This window comes from Grus americana, chromosome 14, assembly GCF_028858705.1.
Source record: "Grus americana isolate bGruAme1 chromosome 14, bGruAme1.mat, whole genome shotgun sequence".
NCBI lineage: Eukaryota > Metazoa > Chordata > Aves > Gruiformes > Gruidae > Grus > Grus americana.
The window spans coordinates 1,454,978-1,477,121 of NC_072865.1; the positions used below are offsets into that span (position 1 = coordinate 1,454,978).

Genomic DNA, 22,144 nt, shown 5'->3' on the forward strand with positions numbered 1-22,144 from the left:
TCCTGCACCAAGGGCCTCCTTGCCGGGCGGCCCCGCGGCACGAGGCAGGGCAGCCGCCGTGCAGGGGCTGCAGGACGGACACGGGAGGGATGCCAGAGGGCCCGTGCCTGGGGCTGGCCGCTCCCCTGGCCCCGCAGCCCGGGATCCCCCAGGAGCAGCACCGGCTCCGGGGCCAGGACAGCTTCTGCAGGGCGGCCAGCTCCGCAGAGCAGGCTCTTGCTCCTCGGCTTCCTGCCTTTCTCTCAGATAATTTTTTTCCCATTAAATAACCACTATGAGCTGTTTCTCTTCCTAATATAGCGCACACCACTACGCTCATTGTTTGTCTGTGTTTTGTTTTAGTTCCTTCCCCACTAAAGCAGCATGAACCCCATTGTATTACCTGCCTCCCTCTCCACGTCTCCCACTCAAACACCACCAGGTTTTCCTTTAAATGAAAAGCACTTAAGCGGTTAGGAGATTCCTTGCACATATTTGGCCGATGGGAGGACCTGGAACCGCCTGGCCCTTGGCTTGAGCCTGTAAATGCAGAAGGTTTTGAAACCAAGATCTAAACCAGCTCTTTGGTTTTTAACAGCCTTGCCGGGGCGTCCATGGAACAGATACAAACCCATGTCATAAGAAAGCATCTGGAGTAATTTTTAAGCCTATTTCAAGTATCATTTGTTATTTTTTCTCTTAAACAGATAACTTCAGGTTCTCCCAGACCTTCCAAACAGTTATGCCGATTAACTCATTCCCCAGGTTTCCCAGCCCTGCCTCGCCCTCCTGCAGCACCGGTGCGAACAGCGAGGGCAGGTACGATCCCACAGCCTTGAGGCTGGCACAAACACCTGATGATGCTTTCACTTTTAAAACACTAATCAAAGGTTCCCATGGTAACCTGCAGAAGCAGGAAGAAGATGGGAAATTATAGGTCAGCTCTATCACTGAAAGCAAAAAAAATTATTCAATTCCTTTGCCCTCGAAAAGTTTCAAGGTGACCTACAAGTATTGATTAATCGGGTTGCATAAAGGCACAAAAAATGCTCCGGAGTGGTCTCCTATTGTAGCAAAGAAATAGCTTTTAGTCCTTTAATACTAGGCTTGATCTGAAACCCAGAGAGGAGCTTAACCTCCGCTCTGCCTCCCGGAGAGCCGAACCCCATTAGAAGCAACGCTGCGCTCCCAGTAGCGTATGGGTTCCTCCTGCCCCCCGGGGCCAGGACACGGCCACGCACGGAGGGGACGGCAGGGACGCGGGTCAGCGGGAAAGCCCCCCTCCCGCCCGCTCCGCTCCTCCGCCAGCCCTCATCTCGCTCACACACGGGTTTCCAGTTACTCGCCAACCAGATATGACTCAACACCGCGCACACACACAAGGAAACTTTTCGAGCACTATTAACTTTCAGAGGAAGTGGAAAAAGGAGAGAAAAACATATCAGTCATAAACGTACTTTGCCAAGTGGTTCATGAGCAAGTGCAGCATCTGCCTGTTTTTCTCCGGGAGCCGATGAACGAGGCTGTGGATCTCCGACACTCTCGACTCCTGATTCTCCAGTTCTGCGTCGGAAATAAGAGATCATTTATCTCCGCATCAAGGGGCTTATTACAGAGAGAGGCACGCAGGCCCAAACATTAACACCAACAGACATCCCAGGGACCCACGGCTCCCGCTCCCTACTCCACCCTGCAGATACTCCCCATGGCACTTTTCCTTTCTACCAACTCCAACCAGTTGTTTCCAAAAGGAAGAAACTACTGGGCTGAAACAGCGAGCTGAGGGCAGACGCCAGCCATGGGAAAAGCCAGCTGTGAGCAGGGAAGGGGCTGGCTGGAACCAGAGCGTTTCTCCCACTTCAGCAACGGGGAGCATCAGCACGTTCCCGTTCTACGCGTTCCCAAGCACCGTCAGGATGCGCTCAGCACGGCGCCTGGCAAGGTTTTAGCATCCAGTCCTCAACAGGCTGGTTGGGCCCGCAGGTGCCCCCACAGCCTAAGCAGGAGCCGTTCAAGGAGGCCACCGCCGACGTGGCCACGTGAGCCCTCCTGACCCCTGGTCCCACCGCAGGGCTGCCGAGGGAGGGCTACCTGCTCTCATGCACAGTATCTTCCCACGGCAAAGGAAAGCGGCGCAGACATCTGAACCGCAACTGATCTCATCAAAACACCGTAGGTGGTGTTTGAACAACGGCCTCCCTCATTTCGGCAGACGACGGTCAGAACAAGACAGAACTGCAGCAGCAGCCCCTGCCACCAGCCAGCTCTCCGCTCCCCCCACGCCATCTGCGTTTCCTTTTCATCTGGTGAAGTTCCAAACAACAACATGCCCCTCGACTCTCCATTCTTATTCTACTTTCCGGGACTTAAGAACGAGGAGGTCGGTGGGGAAGCAGCAGGGCAGAGGTTATGCTCAGTCACTGCAAATGACGCTCCTCTTTCAGGCCGGTGCCGTAAACATCAACAAACTCACTTGCTGCTTTGATGAAGCTCCTTTGAAACTGGTACATCATGAGCGGCCCCGGAAGCATTCTGGAAGATAAAAAGGTAACAGGCACAAAACACATCTGAGGAACACCATCCACAGAATCGCAGAAATACAGCTTTGCCCTTACCATAAAGTCAGCTCCATTTTTAAAAGTGCAGAATTAAGCAATGGCAACTCTAATTAATTCCCCCCATCAGAAGGAATAACATCTATCGAAGGACCTTCGATTTATTCTTTCTCCCTCCTCCGCACCACACTAAATTCATTTTTAATTTTAGCATTCCTTTAGAAACACAGAGTTTCGGTACATTAGTAAGCCCATGATTTCCAAGTAAGTTTAAAAATAAATTAAAAAGAGAAACAAGCCTCATCATAAAACTTTAACAGTCAGCGTTCCCATTAAATTCCCCATTCTCCCCTCCCGCTTCCACATCCCTCCAGTGGACATCTCGGAGCTGCCGACATTCTTCATTGCTTTGCAAACAGTTCAAAAAGTCTGGAGCAAAGGTTGCCAATCAAGCAAAATTATGTAGTGTTTTGTGATTTTCTAGGCTGAGATCCACCAAGCTAATTATACTCATCACCCTAATTGGATTTAGCCTCTCTCTTGCGCGCTCTCTCTCTCAAATAAACCCCAACGCACAGAGCAGTAACAGCAAGCCAGAAGCTGCAGTTGCGACAGGTAGAAGCATGTTGTGGGTAACGAGACGCGGATTGCTGCCAACGAAGCAACCCTTTGGGAAGATAACCCACGATGATAACGGCATCAACTCGCAGACAGAAATCATTACCACGGTGAAGCTCAGCACCCAGTTCTGAAAAAGCACTGCAGCCACGGCCCTTAGAGGAGCGCTGGGCTCCCCGTCGTTAGGTGGAAGCCCATTGGGAAAAGCTTAGGAAAACGCTTAAATCAAGGCAGGGTACAGAAGAACGCGGTTTTTAAATCACAAGTGTATGACACATGCATCTGTCAGAGAGCTCAATATGCTCCCCAAGTCCTACTCAAATCTGCTGGAGGGTCAAGGGAAAAGCCAAAATAAATTCTCTGAGAGCAGTTTCTTCTTCCTTTCTATTGAAGTGCTATCATTACGGATCTGCAATCACAGGCAGTAACCTCCCAGACCATCACTGAATCTGCCCTGAAGCCACACGACAGATGAGGCTTACCTCAGGTAGGTTTTCAGTGCACTAGTAATGGTCTTTATCTCCCACTCTGCACAGATCTCTGTTTCTGTTTCAGTGGCTGTTTTGGGATCTGACGAAAAAGAAAAAACAGAAAGAAGTGAACCAAAGTGAAGATAATACCAGCTCACACCAGCTCACCGGCTCAGCTGTGCAGGAAGACCGTCACGTCCCATTTTATTTGTAATTCCCCAGCCCAGCGACCACAAGCTGATCCCCGACAGACACTTCTGCAGGGAAGCGGAGTTCATTACACGAGATGGGCCATACTCACTTGTATGGTCCGAGAAAAAGAAAAGAAAAACATTAATCATGAGCAATGAGATGGGCAGTTTGACTCAAAGCGTGACATCACACAGGGCGCAGGAGCCCGTGGTGTTCAGCGACAGTGGTGACAGAGCAGGGCACAAACACGGCACGGACCCAGGCAAACGGAGACCCTCGGGACTCAGCAGAACTCCCAGCCCCAAGCAGGCTGCACGGCACTGCCACAGCCCAAACCAACGCGAGCAACGGCAGCAACGGTGCACGGCCCCTGCGGCGGGGGGCGGGTGTCGGGCGGGCTGCAGGACAGGCAGGGTGGCGGAGGCAGGAGCCCTGCCCAGGTGTGGGGGGGACAGGAGGCGGCTTGTTCTCCTGCCCAAGGTGGGGAAGAGCCCCTGGAGCAGCCCGAACCGCTGTGGAGGGTGCAGGAAGGCAGATCCGTGCTCCCTCGGCTGCATTTCCTTTGGACAGGCAGGAGGAAGAGGGGCTGCTGCACGGCGCTCCACGGCCGGGCTCCGGCACAGCCGGCCTCGGCACATTACCCGCCGGGCTGCCGGCTCCAGGGGGCCCTCACTCAGCTCACCGCTCCAGGAACGCCCTCGCCAGCCCGACGCTGCCATGGCTCCTGGGGCAGCCCTGGAGCGTGTCCATCCCGGCACTGCCCAAACTGGCACCCCAGGGCCTGTGGCGGGTCTGAGGGCAGTGAGGTGCCACCAGCTCAGTGCCATGCACAGGCTCAGCCTGCCCTTCCCGCCAATCGGTATCACCAAGCTCCTAGGAGAGTGGCTCTCCTGGCCGTGTTTCGTTGCGAGGGGCCCAGGACCGGCTCAGCACCTCTGCATCACACTGCTCTTCCAGCCCCCGGCACGGCTCCGTGGGAACCGGGCATCCACCCAGCCGCGATGCCAACGTGCCCAGAGGAAATCCAGTCCCGTGACTCGTAACTGCACGTGTGCCAGCCCCGTGCCCCACCGCCCTCTCAATGCTCGTGCCAAAAGGGTTCAGCACCCCAGCACCACCCACCCTTACCCGCACCCCATCTCTGCCCAGGGATTCATGGCACCGGCTCGCAGATCCCACGGGAACCACGGAGCTGCCCTCCTGCCCTCCGGTTTCCAGCTCTGCGCAGTGCGAGCATCTGGGGCCGAGGAGCCTCCAAAGTGCCTCTATTTTTGTCGTTAAATACTGCAGAATACTTTTCTCCATTTCCTCCGAGGCCTTCCTTTCCTTTCCACATTTTTTCCCCTCCTATCTTTCCTTTTAAAAATTCCTTTCAAGAAACCAGAAAAACGCGCAGCTGTTCTGGACGCTGTGAACAGGAGGCTCCGGACCAGCAGCCTGTTCCCTCCCAAGGCAGATCAGGACCAGCCGCCTGCAAACCCTGCTCGCAGGACTCCGCAGCGTTCTGCTTCTCCCTGCCTTCTGCAAACCACCAACCCAGGCCAGGAAGCAAGACTTGTCTGCACAAAGTTCCGTAGTGAGATCGATAAGGCACTATTTTTACTGATTTCTGTGGAAACCCCTTAATGCTCTGACAATAAAAGAGCCCTCGGGAAGCAGCGACCATTCCCTTCTTTGGCACCTCCGCCCACACCGGGACCCAGCCGCCATGGGGGCCGGAGCCGAGCTGGCCGTGCCGGGGGGGGGCTCCTCGGTGACCGCTGCCATCTGCACACTCGCCCCTTGCGGACACCAGTGCAGATGACTTTTTTTTTTTTTTTTTTTTTTAATCTTGCTGACAACTGCAACCAGTCAACTCAAAAGCCACCGTCAGATCGGCATTAAGTGGCCTAGCCGTGGATACCTCACGCACAGCGCCGAGGCACCGAGGACCAAGACGGCGACCGCTCCAGGCGAGAAGCAAGGAGCGCTGTGCCGGTCACGGCTGGGGAGGAGCAGGGCACGAACCTGCCCTGTCTGCAGGCGTGAGCAGGTTGTTTCTCTCCTGCTTGGATGCTGCTTCACGAACGCTCTTTGCTAACGCGGTCCTGGCACCTCTCAGCTGCTCTGGAGCCGAAGGCTGAGCGGGACCTGGAAACACAAGAGGGATCCTGCTCCCACCGAAATCCCTGGGAAACCTCTGCAGGGACCCCGGGAGACACGGCTGTGGGTCCTGTCAGTGACATGGACGCGCCCAGCGTCCCTGGAGAGCCGGAGCAGGCGCAGAGCGGCGCTCGCCGCGACCAAGGCCAAGCCTGACGCCAGATACAGCTGCCGCCGCCATCTGGTCCCACGGATTCAGCTCAGTGGGTGTTTGTCTTTTCACAGACATGTATAATGCGCTTTTGAATTTTAAAGCAATAGGTAAGCATAGTGTAATTTTAAAACTAATTAAAAGAATGCACTGAATAAGAGTTAGGCTTTCCCTTAGGGCAAAGGGTTTATTTTAATTAAAAAAAAAACATCAAGAGGAGCACTTGAAAAAGTAAACATTTAAGAAATGTATATTCACACAAAGATCACATGTATCTCTCACAGCAATCACACAAATGAGCACCGTCCTTCCTCGTCAGTGCCAAGGCAACTTCCTATTGCACTACCTTTTTAAGGAGGCAATTTTAATAGATTAAAGATAAGCTTGGCATAGTAAAAAAAACCCCCAAACCCGAAAAACCCCACCCATTTTTAAAAACCCCTTTTTAATAGCAAGACCTTCACTGAAGTTGAACAAACAACTCAAGCCTGCATGTTTTTTCAAAAGCTCATCCAGGAGTTTATAGGCATGAGTCATGAAACACTAAGTGAAATTCTACGGTCGGTCTCATGAAGTTCCCCTTGACCTTCAAATTTATGACTCCGCAAAAAGTTAACTTTGTAGGTTGCAGATGGAGCATCTGCCTCCCCAGCTAGAGATGGCTGCAGCCAGCCCCACCGCGAACCGGTGCCTCGCACAAGGACACACTTCCACGTGCCCTGGCGTAACCGTGAAACAGGGCCCGGCACAAGCCAAACGCAGAATTAACCCTGAAGGTGCTTATTGCTGCAAATGACTCATCGGAGGTCTCGGCAGATGTGGGAAAGGCTGCAGTGAAAGGGCGAGGGAAAAAGGAGTGGAAAGTTAACTTCCCCAGGCCTTTTACTCCAGCAGAGGCTGAAAAAGCACTTTGCTCCCCCCGTGACACTGCCGGCCGCCACAGCATCACCCCGTTCCTGTTCCCCCGTTCAGCATGGTCACAACTGCCGCAAGGACAGCGCTCCCCGGCTCTCCCGGGCTGCCACCACAGCAGATCACTTACGGCCTCACCCGGGGGATATTTGAGGAAAGAAAAGGGAGCTGCAGCTCTCCAGATCTAAATCAAGAAGAAATTTGAATGTGTGTTTTTATGGCAGGATCTACGAAGAAATTCAGGGGCGGGAGGAATCCATTCCTACTCCCAAAAAATTAGCTTTGCTCGTTTGTTTTCCTCCTGGAGGCAAACAACAGTGGCAGCGGAGGGGATGGGGGCCCCGTTCATCTCCAGGCGTTCATCCCTGCACCACGGGGCAGGGAACGGGGCTGGCCGCGGCACGGTGGGGAGGAGGGAAGCCCAGGCTGATCAGACACCCCCAAACCCACGGCTGTGATGGAACCGCAGCAGGACACCGGTGTGCCATGCCGGGGATGCTCCCCGAGGCAGCCGTCCCCGCTGGCCACGGCTGCTGCCCAGCCCGTCCCGCACAGCCACCACCCGAAGCCCTTTCTAAGGAACGTCTCCATCTGCTTCCTGGCGATGGAGAAACCTGCTGCCCCACCAGAGCTGGTTTCAGTTCCTCACCAATTCCTCCAGGCAAGGGGAACCGCCTGGGATACCACCTCATCACCCAGCCGTAATTCTCACCCACGCCTGGGCGGCTCGAGAGATTTCCAGAACAGCCATAGGGCACCTTATATCCCGCAGCGAGGGGCGGTGGGGAGCCTCACCCGCCAGCCCTGATGGCTCACCTCGGGAAGGAGCAAGAGCAGATCAGGCGCTCATGGCAGTGCCGAGTTTCGGCAGCGGATCTGCTGGCACCACCGCTGTCCTGCGCACACACGCTTCCACAATAAACCCTTTCATGGCAGCTCTGACTGATAAAAGTTTGTTTATTTGTTGGGTTTTGTCCTCATGTTGATGGTGCCCGGTGACGGTGAAGGCTAGGGAAAGGCAGCCTGCTCTGCCACGGATGACCTGCCTCCCACGAGCCCTGCACACCTCCCCGCTTCACCCCGCTTGCCCAAGCCCAAGACCTGCGCTGTCCCCGACCCGGCTGCTGCCCACGGGAAGCCTGCGCTCCACGGTCGGCCAAGAGCAGTGCCGACCTCCTGCAGAGACGCCTCGTGCCAAAGGCCTTCCCGGCAGCGTCACCGACACCAGCCACCGCTCAGGGAAACCCGATCTTTTTGCCATTTCAACTGTATGTGACTCAGTAACGCTGCCCACATTCATTTCTAAATATAAGGGAAACCTGAAGTTGTAAGCACAATTTGGCTCCTCCGTTGACGAGGGCTGGATCCGAACGAGTGTTCGAGCGGTGCCGCTACCGGCAGGAGGTCAGAGCCCCGAGGGCAGCCCAGAACAGAAGGGGGCTTGACAACGGATGCGTTTCCGTTTGACACTGACGCTACAGACAGCGTGAACGCTGGGATTGTTGAAGACGATTTAATCGCCTGCGATTCAGAGAAAGATACGGAGTCAGGGGTTAGCAAAGCGTCCCGGCGTCCGACGGCACAGGAGATCCCCAAGGGAGTGCCACGTCCAGCATCCCCCCGGCATGCACTCGCCTCTCATGAGGCTTCCAGCACCCACAACTAATGAAGACGTGCCGGAACAAAGAAAAACCACCGACGATATATCACTGCATTAGGAGACATGAGGTCGACAGCTGAGTGGCTCCAGTCGCTGAGGAGATAATGGATGCTGGATGCTGTCCAAAACTTTGAATCCCTCCCAGCTCCGAGAGCTCTTAAACCAAGCAAGTTTTGCCATCTGTCACAGCCCCGCCACCTCAGCCCAGAACCGACACAGCCTGAAATCACCCTTGCGAGAAGACGACAAGATGAGCTGCTCCGCTAGCTCACGGGACGATCACACCAGCGTGAAAAGCACGAGCAGAGGACCTGGCACGTCAGACCCGCTGCGCCGTGGGGCACCCAATCCCCAGCCTATTTTTATCAGCGGGCAGCAATGCTCTTTAACCGATGCTCTAACGCAGTGGTGCCAAATGTGTGCGCCATGAGACAACTCTGGCTTATCTGCTGTACTTGGGTGGCTAGCAGGACATACTCACATGCCCCAGAACCTGTGCCAAACTTCCACTAATAGAGTCAGCCACCAGCGCTTGTGACTGCAGCGAACTTTCCAAATGCCAGAGCAAAGCTGGTGCAGAGAGGTCCCCTTGCGTCAGCCTCTGATTTAGAGCCTTACCCTTCTGTTTCCTAATTATCCCTGGATTATCAATTTTGCATAGGTTAACGCTGACAACTGTAACAGCCACCACGGGCTTTGCTCAGTGAATGCTGGGAAAAGATCGGGGAATTGGGAGAGGAGAAGGAAAGATGTTGAAAGTGAAACGCAACGGATTAAAAGTTTTTGCAAGGTGAAATATGTAGGGAGAGGAACACTGGCATTTTGTGAAGGCAACGAAAAGGAAGTCATGTTGCAAAGGAATGATAATAAGCAAATGGAAAGAGGAAGAAGACCACGAATGTCACTCATTTCCCCTCATTTCCCCCAAAGAAGTAACAAACACTTTCATAAGGGCGCTAACAAATTACGAAGCATTTGTTTCCTCATTATTACACCTATTTCATACGTGGTTTTGCCAAGTCTGAGAAGGATGAGCTGGGACTGGCAGAGGGCAGCTGCTGCTGCTCCAACCCAAGTGTGTGTTTTCTCAAAGCGGTTCTTCAAATGTCTGTCTCATGCGTGTCCGGACAGACAGACTGCCGCAGGGCCGCAGCGGGGGGGTGGAAATGCCGCTTGCTAGTTCAGGGGGTGAAATGGTTTGGTCACACGTAGCCAACCTCAGCACCAGCCTGGACCACAGACAAGGGCAGAGGGAGCAGGGAGGTTCTGCTGGAGGGGCCAAGGCCTGGGAAGGCAGCGAAAAGACCAAAGAGGGGAACGGCTCGCATTTCTTTTTGGGTCCAGTACAAGCCCTGGGCTTCTGACACAGACACTAGGCTGGGAGTCAGGCTATGGATTCTCCAAGGCAAACCAACAAGTGCGACCCAACGGATGGCTTTGCACAGCTATGGGGTGATGGAAAACCAACACCATCGACAGGGAACCGCTCCAGGAACAGTCAGCTGCAGTGGTCCCAGACCTACCCCGCACCAGGAAGAACTACCTGCTCACTGACAACCACAAGACCTGTTTGCCCTCAGGTGAGGCCCACGGGTGCAGAGCGCAAAGGCGCTTGCAGCAAATGCTGCGGCCTCTCTCTTGCCATCACATCAGCTGGGAGGTGGGGAGCGGTTTCTGAGGGCTCCTGGGCAGCTGCACGGCGGCTGCACAGGGTGGCCAGTGCTCAAAGGAGCCCCACGACGCCAACATCAAGCTCTGCCATGGTGTGATCCAACACCTTCTCTCCTCCCAAGCACCCAGACCCGCAGGACCCGATGCCTCAGGCATGAGGGAAACGCATGCTTGAAAGGTCTGGGCCAGGCCGTGTTAAAACAGGCACGAGAAGGTCCAAGGGGAAAGTAAGAAGAGCCACAGGCAGCATGCAACACACAAGAGAAAATAATTAAAAAGTATTCTGGGAACAACGTGGCAGGTATGAGATTAAAAACCAAAGCTTTCAGCTATTTCTTTGAAGATTTTAGTTTGCATTTGGAAAGGCTGCCAAAATTCATAGTGCATGTGAGCAGGACACCAGTGACTGCACCAGAAGACCTTTGAAAGCAACGTCCTACATGAGTCCTACCTTAGCAACCTGCCAGTGGTGCCCCGGGACCTCCCGGCCTCTAACAGCACGTGGCCCTAAGAGCACATTCACCACAATTAGGGACCCCGACAAGAGCCTCCCTTCTCGGCTGGCAAGACTTCAAAGCAGCACAATCTACTTGCCTTTAACAAAATACGAGATACTTACCCATCAATATACTCAGCAGCTTTTGAACTCTAGAGTTTACTCCAACAATTCGGTAGAGCCCTTGCTCATTGATCCCTAGGAAAAATAAAGAGCTTGTCAGGAGAATGGCAAAAGAGCTACTAACATTTCTTTGGCTTCTCTAATAGCAAAAATAATTAAACCCTCTCACCAACTACATTCAAAATCATAGAAGAGGGCGAAATTTTGTTTTGATGTCATCCAGATGCTAACAAGATAGCCCGTCTGTATATAAATAGTCTTTGCAAGAGATTTAGGGGAAGGACTGAAGCACAGATCTGTTTGTTATCCCACAGGAGAGGAAATGCCTTGTAGTGGTACCATGAAGGGATGCCCAAGTGAGGTTCCCAGCTTCGGACCCTTCCCCCATCTTGCAAGTCCAGGGCGTTATTTCAAACTCTGCCCTGCTGCGTGCTGAACCCTGGCTAACCCCAGCCACCGGGCAAACGCGTGGCTCAGCGAACGCATCTGCCTGAGCATATTCCAGGTTTATCTGATGTGGGTCTCCAAGGGTTAATGAATCATTGTTGCTCATGAAAAGAGCAGGTAAGCAATTGCTGTGCTACAAACAGCTGCAACCGTCCCCCAAACCAAGACCATCTGGTGAGCTGCTCTACCTCTTGTTTCGACAGCATGTATGCATTTCTTGATAATGCTGAAGCCGATATCATCCAACTGGGCAGCTGAAAGGGAAGAGAAGAGAGAAGCGATAAACACCTAGCAGAGGGACGGCTTCACGCCGAGCACCGCGCTCATCCCACAGTCATCGCTGACATTCACAGCAATACTGTGCCACTGCTCGAACGAGGCGGGAGGAAGGAGAAGGAGATAAATTAGGTGTTCATGGCGGAAAGGCACAAGTACAGTACCCTGTACCAGGTGTAACCCAGGTGAGCGCAGAACACTAGTCCGTCATTTCAGCCTCTGCATCCCTCGGAACCAGCACCTCCCGTGCCTGCCGAGCAGCAGAGCCCCGGGCTCCGTCAGAGATTTACATCTGCACTTGGTCAAAATATTAATTTAGGAGGAAGATGAGGTAACCCAAAGAGACCTTTGTCTGGAAAGTTGACACTAGGTTGCCTGGAAAAAAAAGGGGAATCTTATTTATTTTTGACACAACAAAACCTTGAAAATGGCACACGAGGCAGCTTGTGTGCTGAGTCCTGGGTAACTCCTATCAATCCTTGCAGCTCCCCCCGGCAGCTAACCACGTGCTGGAGAGATACCTCCATCTCCAGGCCAGCTCCGTCACTGGGGACCGCCTGCGTATCTGGGGTACGGGACGCACCTCCCAGGCTCTGCCTGGGGCAGCGGGGCGAGGGCCTTCGGGGCCTCGGATCTCTTCTTGGGGCTTTTGAGGTGGTTTTGTGCAGATGCAGGTTTTTTCAAGGGCAAGCCATAAGACAGGTTGGAGCAATGAAAACTTACGGTAAAAGGAGAACGGGGAAAGAGACAAGTGGAAGAGAGAAGCAGGAGATAACTGTGAGCAGCGACTGTGAAGGAAAATGGAGTAAAGGAATCAAAGCAAAGGTGGAAGCGTGGAGGTAAAGACGTAACACAAAGAGGAGAGACCTGACGGCACGTAGCGATGGAAGAGCAATAGGGACTGGGAGATGGGAACAAATTTCGGGTCAAATCTCTGCCCAAAGCATCTCCTGTGCCCAGCGGGAAGGGACCTGTCCCTGGGGAGCCAGCCAGCGCCAACCCCGGCCCCCCACCAGTGCTTGCACCCTGCCTGCACCCTGCCTGCACCACACTGCAGGCAGACCCTCCTGCCCCGCAGCGATGCAACAGCCCGGCTAAACAATATTGTCTCACGAACACTATACATTACATCCCATTTACCCTCGCTCTATGCAGATGTGCACAGTTCAAGAACAGCCCCTTCTTTTATTAGCACAAATGAAATATTTATTTGGTGCAAATTAGGATGTCCTGAAGGCAGCTGACTCTGCCTGAGACTAAGATCTAAAACATTCCCATTAATGGAATGTAAAACTCAATTAACTCGTGCCATTGCAGGTTTTCACATTTAATTTCAAGGAATTACTAATACGCGGATCCAAAAACGCTGGAAGAATTAATCCCTTAGTCAGCTTTCTACCGCTGCGTGGAAAACACTGCCCGCAGACAGCTATTTGTTAAGGAAAATTACTTCCTCCCCATATAAAGGTTTGGGAAACCTTTCATACGGCAGAAGCCCCACAGAGAAGGGTGTGCAAAGTCACCCCGGGCTCCAGGGCTGGGACGAGCATCCTGGGCAGAGGCCGCGGGACGCAGGGCACGACGCAGGGCACGCAGCCCGCCCGCCTCCCTTGTGCCACCTCAAGCAAAACCCTTTCGCCCTGGCAGGCCCTCGAGCTGGCGGGGATGCACCCGTCCCTGCCGTCATCCTGCGGCCGTGCGGACCCAGCAGACGGAGGGGGGAACAGCACCAGGGCCTGGGGCAGAGCCACCACCCGCCCCGCTCCCTGCACAAAGGTGCAGGATTTTCCCAGCTGCGCCTGACAGAGGCTGGTTCAGCGCGGCTGCGTGCAGCACGGCTGCGCTCGTTTAAGATGTTGACCTCTCGCAGGTAGAAAAGGCGCAGCGTTAGTTTAAAAGCAGATGACTTCACGCCTGCACAGATTTGTGGGAATGCCGTAAGAGACACAAAACTGCATTTTATCAAGAGCACAGCAGGAAGGGATCAGAGCCCAGGGCCGGCAGTGTCCTCGCAGCAAGGCACGTGCAATTTTACTTCTTTGCATTCCCCCTGTTCACATCATTTATTTAAACATAGATTCACTGCTGCTCCACGATAAGCTGCCAGCTCGCTGGCTGCCTATGGCTTGCATGGCACAGTCCCTTACTAATCACTTGTTTTGAGTTCTCTGCTGGTGGTGTTTCATGTTTGATGAATGGCACGAGAACCTGAAACAGTAAAACAGCTCTATTATATTTTTCTGGGCAAGCACACTGAAGTGCCGAGCCAACATAAGCACACAAGTTACAGGATGCCTGTGCCATAGGATGTGCGAATATCCAGAAGCTCCAGGCCCCTTTGCGAGGCACCTGGAGGGCTCTCCAGCACTGCTCCCAGCCCCTCGCCGAGCATGCACGCAGCACAAAATCAATGTGCCATCGATCGGTGGGGCACAGCCTACCATAACCCACATCCCCGACAAACACAAGCACAGGGGTACCACAGAAGCAGGAAACCACCGTGTCGAAACCCGTTTCTGCAGGCAAACCCGGCTCAACAGGCGATACCAGCCTTGGCTTAGCGCTGGCCAGAGCCCTGATCTTTCAGTACATGTGCACGGTGCCGTCCCGCCAACGCGGTTCACCATCGCAGGCTCTCTGCCACACACTTTAAGTGCCAACCCATTCCGTAAACCAGCAGATTTCCCTCAGTCCCTCGCCAAGTTTAACATGAGCAGAAGACACCTACAAAGGCGTGCCCCATTCTGGGGTGCCCCCTCCAGAGCCCACCGCTCTACCGCTCAGCAAGAGGTTGGGTCGCAGCTTTCCGCAGCGTCGGCCACAGCAGAGGTAAGGGGCCGAGCAGTCCTTGGGGAGGGAAGGCACCAAGCGGAATCCTCCCAGCCCAACAAATCAGCTCTTCCACTCATTGCTGAGCTCTGGATCAGGAAAGGTCAGGGATTTATTTGCAGGAGTTATAGCCAGAAATAATATCTGATTAAATATCCAAAGTGCCTTTGTTCATCCTTAAATTTCACTTTTAATGAGCATTGTAAAAGCTTGATTTCCCTTCTCACAGCAGAAGCAGCTTCTCTTTATCTCATTCATTTACCAACGATTCAGTTCAGCAACAGCACAGATCAAGGGCGGATTTGCATCTACTGCTGTCCAGATCTTACACTTGCTCCACTGGCCCCCACGGCACAGCGATCCGCAGCCCCCAGCGTTGGTTCAGCACCTTAGACCCCACTTAGCTTCTGCCTGATAGCGGCTGCAGGTCAGGAAGCGGGGAGGAAGGAAGGGGCAACCGATGGCTTTCTGGGGCTGGAGAGCCGAGCGTGCCCACGTGAAACGCAGGGTCTGCGGTCCCAGCAGCTCTTACAGCCCCATCCTCCTCCATGCCCTGACAGCAGGATTAGTGCAGCAAGAGGGTTCAGCAAGATTAACAAAAAAAAACGAACCCTGCTGTCTCAAAACCCCCACCAAACCCAAGTCTTCAGCCAGGTGACCTCAGCGAGAGCTGCCGCTGCAGAAGGCAGAGGCAGGAATGTCCGTACGGGAGGGATGGGTCCCACACCCCATGCTCAGATGGATTTAAATCACTGGGGAGCTGCCTCCTGCCATCGACCGGGGTCAGGAAACGAGAGGGAAGGCAGCAGGGAAGAGCAAACTCTTGGGGCTGCCACAGAAAAGCATGGTCAACGTGTTTCTCCGCTCTTCACAACAGGCATCCCTAATCCCCATCCTATACGTTTAAAACGGCCTCTCAGTCATACGAGGCAGTGGATTTACAAACCCTTTTATTATCAGAGGCAGCATTTTCCTCTGTTCATGCATTCAAACCTGCTTCAGGGGCAAAGTCTACAACTCTGCCTCCTGCTACTCCCCCTCCCCTGGGGCTCTCACTCGCCAGGGGAAGACGTGAAACACAGCTCCGGGCCAGGACAGACGTCACAGGCGCTTCATACAAGAGCAGCATTTCAATGCACGGCTGAGATGCAGTATTCACACCGTAATCTAGCAGAGAAATATTTTACATCAGCAGAGGTGATACACATTGTTTGTATGACAGCTGTTGCGCACACACACATACTTATCTGACCTTCATGTAGCATCGTATTTCTAGTGTTACTGAGCTGGTCTCATCCCATTCTATTTTTGCCTACCAGATTATTTCTACTTAATCCATTAATTCCTTTACTTTACGCTGATATGGCATATCAGAGCATCGGTAAGGGGGTAAGACGACTGAATCAGCTCTGTTCAGCCTCAGGCAGCCTTGCTGACTCCAGCTGTGTGCGCATCGGTCACGGCAGTGCAAGGTCAAAGCAAGCTCTCCTGCACCCCCTACCCCCCCCGTTTCTGCGCCGTGCAACGAAGGGCCACGATGATTACCGTTAGGAATTCGTTCAAAGACTTCAGGGAATTCAAAGCCACAGAGAAAGGGAGAAACCAAGAAGCAGAGAGCAGAGAGAAATGAGTTTTCAAGTGTTACTTCAAGTCTCAAACCACCAGTGAGCTGCAAAGATTGGGAAATGCGGATTGCTGGGGAGGGCCAGGCCACCCGGACAAGCGCACCAGCAGACAGGGCAGTCAAGGGACTCAAGGTCTGTGGAGAGCTTATGAAAATAAAGATACCTTCTGATGGGGTCCTGAACTAATGGGGAACCAAGTGGATATGGAAAAAGGAGAGGGAAATGGTGGGGAGGGGAGGGGAAAGGAGTTCTTCTGTGCTTTTCCATGCAATAAGCACAAATGGCCTGGAGGATTTGTTTCCACAGAGCAGGGCAAGTCCTCCTGGTTTCCAAACTAGCGCATCTAAATTCGTCTGGCTCTCGCGGTTCACCGACACCCGCCCACCCCCACTGCTCGGCACGGCTTCCTCCCAGCTCCCAAAGAAGATTAAGATAAATCACCCTGTAGGCCGATGGCCATCTGGCCACACAGCAGGATGTAAAACCCAAAAGCGCTGTAAAATTAGATAGTGGCCAAAAAGCAGACCTCACTATAGCACTGCGGAGTCTCTGTCGGACTAAGCCACGTAGGGGCAGGAAGCAGAGGTATACAGGTTTTCAGGGTCAGGAATTGCATCCGGACTCCACCGAATGACTGCGCTCATTTCGAGGCCCTATAGGAAGCTCCTGTATCAAGGCTTGCGTGGCAAAAAGCCAGTCTCCAAATCAATTTTAAGTGTAGCTGGTGAGGCAAGCAGTTCACTACAGACATGGTTTTAATGAGGGCTAAAGCAGAGTCAGATGTCTGAACGTACCAGCGGCAGCCCCAGCAGAGCCGTATGTGAAAATAATCACCACCAGACCGTTTAGAAGCACTGCTGCGTAAGCAGCCTCCAGCCGAGGGTCCCAACGCGCTCCCCGAAGCCAGGGGAGAGGAGCCCACAGAGCAGACGAGGAGGACTCTTCTCATTTTTAAGACGGACCATCAAAATGGAAGAGGTACTAAAAGATAAGAATCTTTGCCAAAGCCTCCTCGGCTGACTAAACCCCAGCTTCGTACTCATCTGGTGAAGACACGCAGGGAGAAACTTGGCATTTGGTGTCTTTGTCAAAGTCTCGCTACACTTTGCCAAACGCTGAGCTGTTTTGGAGAGGCTCGGCTGACGCACGGGCTGCACCACTACCAGCACTACAAACAAACAACATCCCGAAGCGGCACAGGCAGCCCAGGGCTGGGCTGGGAACCCACATGGGAGGCAACCACGGGAGCTGCCCCAGCCCGGGGACAAACCGGCTTTCTCCTCAAAGCCACCAGCCCCAAGGGTGGGCTTCCAGCTAGGGATCCGTCAGGGGCTGGCAGCAGCCGCAGGCCATGGCCAAAAAGCAGCAGCCGCCAGCGGAAATGCTCAGCCCGCTCCGGGCAGCGGACGCGTGGGGCAGCACGTCCTACCGTGGGACACAGCACGTCCTGCCATGGGGCGCACAGCCCACCCTCCCGGCCGAGCATTGCCCCGTCAGCGCAGCACCCAGAGCGAGACATTCCCCTCCAACACGTACACCCCTCCCAGGTTCAGCCCAGGAAAATCACCTATTTATATATTTATACAGCAGCAGCGGCCACAGCAGGCAGCCCCGTGCTGCCTGCAGCCCAGCCTGGTCCTGCCCACACCTCCGCTAACGCTGCGCACGCTGGATGAGGCTGTGCACAACCAACCATGGGCAGGAGCCGGGGCTCAGGGGCAGACACAGCCTGGCAGTGAGGCGCCCGGGGGGGGGGGGGAGCACCACCCCCCAGACAGCTCTTACCCAAGGAAACCCTAAAGAGGCGTCTAGAGCCCCGATCTGGGATCCGTCGCAAGCTCGGCAGCTGAAAACCGGGATTAGACAATGCAAACAACCCTGGGAAAGTCATGGACATGCTTGACTTGAGCTCTTACCATGTCTAAGAGAGCTGCCGTTACTTTGCAGGATGACTCCAGCGTAAGTCACGGCCCCAGGAGGATTTCTGGCTGACAGCACGTAAGATGGGAAGGTCACGCTTTGACAAGCGCTTCTTTCAGAAGCGGTAATTACTTCACCAATTGCTTCACCAATCCTTCCTCCCATCCCCATCCCTAATGTTTTCCCTGCTTTTTCATCACCCCTCAACACAGTTTAGCAAATGGTTCTTTTAACACGTTTCTTTAGCCAAATCACCACACACTGTCCCGGCAGAGCCAGTGGCTGTGCGCAGGGGACACACAGCAATGGCAGCCCGTGGCCAGGCTAGGACAGAGTTGAGCAAGTCCTCTTCTCTGACCCCAAAAACCTCATTTGGCCCCTCTTTAAAAGGGAGAAAAGACAGAGCTGTTCTATGCAGACTTCATATCCAGCTGGGGCATTGACCAAGCGTGAGGCACAGCATTTAACCCTGCGAGGATGATCGGGGCCGCGCAAAGCCAAGAGGAACACGTATGGGTAAGATGGATGTGCACGTGACGCCATGGAGAACCAACAGGGAAGGGAGAAGCCACCTCGGAGAGAGCAGAGAGGAGGAAGAGACTGTCTTGTGCAAGGGCTGAAAATGGGTGCGAGGAACATTATCTGCAAATTATAGCTATTATTATAAGAAAAATGCTTCTACTGAAGATGAAAATGCCCTGTCTGAGGCAGCATAAAAATGAACTATTTACTACTCGTCAACCCAGGCTGGGCTCTCACATGACCGATGACTTTGGGGGAAGGAGGGAAGGGATCAGAGTTCTGAGCATTGCAATTATGGCAATTCAAACCTACTGGGAAATGGCTCAATTAAGGGTTTTGAAACACAGGACATAAGAGCCAGGACCAGGTGCAACTGCTCCTCCAGGAAGAAAAACAAGTGCTTTCTTGACTCAAGTCTTTGATTGCCTGAACTACAATAAAAACAGCTCTTTTTTTAGGGGCTCTGGTTGACAATCCTGATTAGGCGGGACCTCTTTACTCTGTATTTTTGCTCCCGTTCCCCTTTGGAAAAGGCACGTTTGTCCACCAAATTCTGGTTCAGAAAGGAGAGCTGGTTGATCCAAGATGCCACCTGCACCCGTTGGCTCCGCTAAGCGAAAGGAGCCGGTCCCGAGACACGCCAGCACCCCTGCACTGCTGCCATAGCCCAGGGATCTCGGGGCACGGGGCAGGTGGGAGGGGATGCACCTCAAAGTGCTAAGGGAACAGCTTAGCACTGTTCTCCATGGCCCCGGGTCCCACCACCAAGTTTCTGCACCAGTTCCGTGCTGGGCACCGGATCCAGCTCCTCCCCAGGGCCATCCCGCGGTCCTCACACCAAGCCCCTGTCCCAGGGAGCACAGCACAGCCCGGTGTCCCCGCAGCTCAGCATCTCCTGCTGACCCAGCAAAGTGTGTGCACCCAGCACCTTCTCGGGAGTCTGGCTTGAAAAGAAATACTTACTGCCTTCGCTCTGGTTGTCCTTGTTCGAGTTGTAGACCTGGAAAACACAAGAAGAAAATCTTATGAAGACCCTGGCTCCACTGAGAAGGGACTGCTGACATGTCTGGTGTCACCCCGACTAGGGTCTGCTGTCCTCATTTTTAAGACGGACCATCAAAATGGAAGAAGTACTAAAAGATAAGAGAGAACCTGCCTTGACCTCCCCCAGCAGTAAGGTTCCTCGCAGCCTTCTACATTCGAAACATCAGGTTGCCGCAGCTTTGGAGTTATATCGAAATAACAACTAGGGCAGGTTTTAAAACAAGAGAACGCAAATGCTCCACGCTCTTCTCAAAGAAGCACATGAGGGATATGAACTTAGAGCAAAGCAGACGATTCCCTTTACATCTTACGGGCATTACAGTAACACCTGGTAGGTGCTACTCAGGCAAGGAGCAAGAAGCCATCTTTACCCACAAGTACTTAGAGCCTGAATGAATGGGTCAGGCAAAGAGTTGAGAGAGGAAAAGAAATGTCATTAATTTAGAGAGGACCTGAAAGGCAGAAGGATGAAGCAACGCACCCAGCACTGCCTGCGGCAGAGCCACCCTCCGAGCCAACGCTGTGGCTTCATCCCAAGACTCTCCTGTCCTCAAACACCAGTGCTCTTCCTCCTGTCCCAGCCACTACTACAGCTTTGCTACTTTAGAGTGGATGCAATAAAATGGGGAAAAACAATGGCAGAAGGTTTCAACCACAGTTTGAGGATGATTTAAAAGCCTAACATAATGAAAACAGTGGCTGTAAGAAGATCAGCCTTCTGACAGGTTGTATTTCTCTAGCTCAACAGAGTAACATGTTCTAAAATAATCCTTTGTCAGCCCAGAGCCCCAACAGAAACACACACACGCCGGCACTCCATCAGCACCACAAGCTGGAGCCGAGCGTGGCAGCATCCATTCCAAGAGGAACAAAGGCCTGGGTAGGCTGTTAAAGCCGTCGGCGTGCCCACCCTTCCTCTGCTGGGAACAAAGCTGGGAGCCCCCTTCCACCGGGAGCGGAGCATGGGGAACTGATTTAATCACATGCTACCTCCAGAAATAGCAAGCGAGGAAGGAAAGTTTCCAAAGGCGATGTTGACAGCAGCACAGGGCAGCAACGGCCAACACATCCGAGGGGAGCGGGGAGGAGGAGAGGCTCTGATCTGTGACCAGGCAAGCAAGCATTCCTCGACCTTTCCCACCGCGGGCTCCCAATTAACGATATTAACCCTGAGGACAGAGGTTCAGAAGGTGCCCCTGGTCTGTGTGCTGCCAGCGGGGTCCCTGCTGTCGGCAACTTCCCCGAGAGCTCCAGCAGAAACACGAGGCCGGGGGAAGCCGACAGTACAACGCGCTCAAAGGATCGGTGCCAGCGGCAGCCGGGCACGCACACTGCTGACCACGGCAGAGCTCGCCACCGCGCTCACCCCGGGTGCCCCAACACCAGCCCAGTATCCCCATTACCCATACCAACCGCCCCACTAAAAGGCTGTGTGTCACACAGCGCTTCTGCAATATCACCCTTAGGCCACTTAAACTGACGCCTTCCTCGGAGGGCATCGAAACACGGCTACTCCTGTGCTCCCCTGCCCGTCGGCCGCGGTGCCAGCCCTGCGGAGAGCCACCAAAGCTGCGGCTCCACGGACACCTCTGCGGTGGCAAAGCGGATGCCAGCAGCTCTCGCCCCGCACGCCGGCTGCACGGGCCCGTCGGGGCGGTGAGCTGGTGAGGGAGCTCAGCCTCAGAGAACGACACGAACCTGGTCATTTGCCTCCTGCGGGTTCATCTTCAACGGAGGGAGGCCCGTCCCTCGACGCCAACCAGCGCAAGGCCACAGCCAGCCGGGCTGGCACCAGCCAGAGGCCAGCAGGACGGTTTGCATCAGCTCTGCCACCCAGGACACGCTCGGGGAACCACAAATCTACCGCTGCAGCTCAAAACTGGGGGTTTGGGTAGAGACTGGCCCCTCAGTGCCAACTCCCGCTCTTCCTGGAACGTTTCCCAAGGAGCGCCTTCCCTCTCCCCCTCCCAGGGCACCTAGCTATGCAACGCAGGACTAAGTGGAGGTTTTTGTTCACAAGAGAAAAATCTATCGTCCCACATCTGGAAACTGGGGGATGATTCAGCAGCAAAACCAGCTGTAGTCAGCAAGTGAGTTTTCCTCCATGAACACTGAAAATGTTTATTATCAAGAAAATAAAATAAGTGACAAGAGGGAAGGAAACCAACAGCGGGCTCCTCTGCCAGTGGTGCTGCCTAGTAGCCCTGGCCATAAGTCAACCTTCCCTAAAGAAGTTTTTCTCTCCAGCTTCAGCAGCTCTGCTGAGGACCCATTGCAGGGGCCAGGCGCACAGCTTGAGGTAACCCTCGGAGCTGCACAGCCCTTCCTCCGAGCCCACGCAGCCTTCGAGCCCTGCACGCCGCCCTGGCTCACCCCAGACACGTAGGCTGACGCTCTGTACAATCAAAGGGAACGCTCTATACGACAAACGGGTGACTCTGCTCTCGCAGCCTTGCTTTCCAGGTGCAGCCGGGTTACCACCCAAGAGGTCCCCCCATCAGCCCCGGCCACT

General features: G+C 53.9%; 1 protein-coding gene across 10 annotated transcripts in view; it reads right to left on the reverse strand.

Moving 5' to 3' along the window:
* Positions 1 to 22,144, reverse strand: part of ARHGAP26 (Rho GTPase activating protein 26) — a 147,887-nt gene that overhangs the window by 63,004 nt on the left and 62,739 nt on the right. For 9 of the 10 annotated variants that reach the window (XM_054842095.1, XM_054842094.1, XM_054842090.1 and 6 more), the window contains exons 12-17: positions 19,552 to 19,588; positions 11,605 to 11,670; positions 10,970 to 11,044; positions 3,635 to 3,722; positions 2,453 to 2,511; positions 1,437 to 1,542 (exon numbers count right to left, since the gene is read on the reverse strand). In XM_054842095.1, coding sequence (XP_054698070.1) covers positions 1,437 to 1,542; positions 2,453 to 2,511; positions 3,635 to 3,722; positions 10,970 to 11,044; positions 11,605 to 11,670; positions 19,552 to 19,588 — 431 coding nt within the window. The remainder of the gene's footprint in view (positions 1 to 1,436; positions 1,543 to 2,452; positions 2,512 to 3,634; positions 3,723 to 10,969; positions 11,045 to 11,604; positions 11,671 to 19,551; positions 19,589 to 22,144) is intronic. The other variant, XM_054842093.1, reaches the window with a different exon arrangement.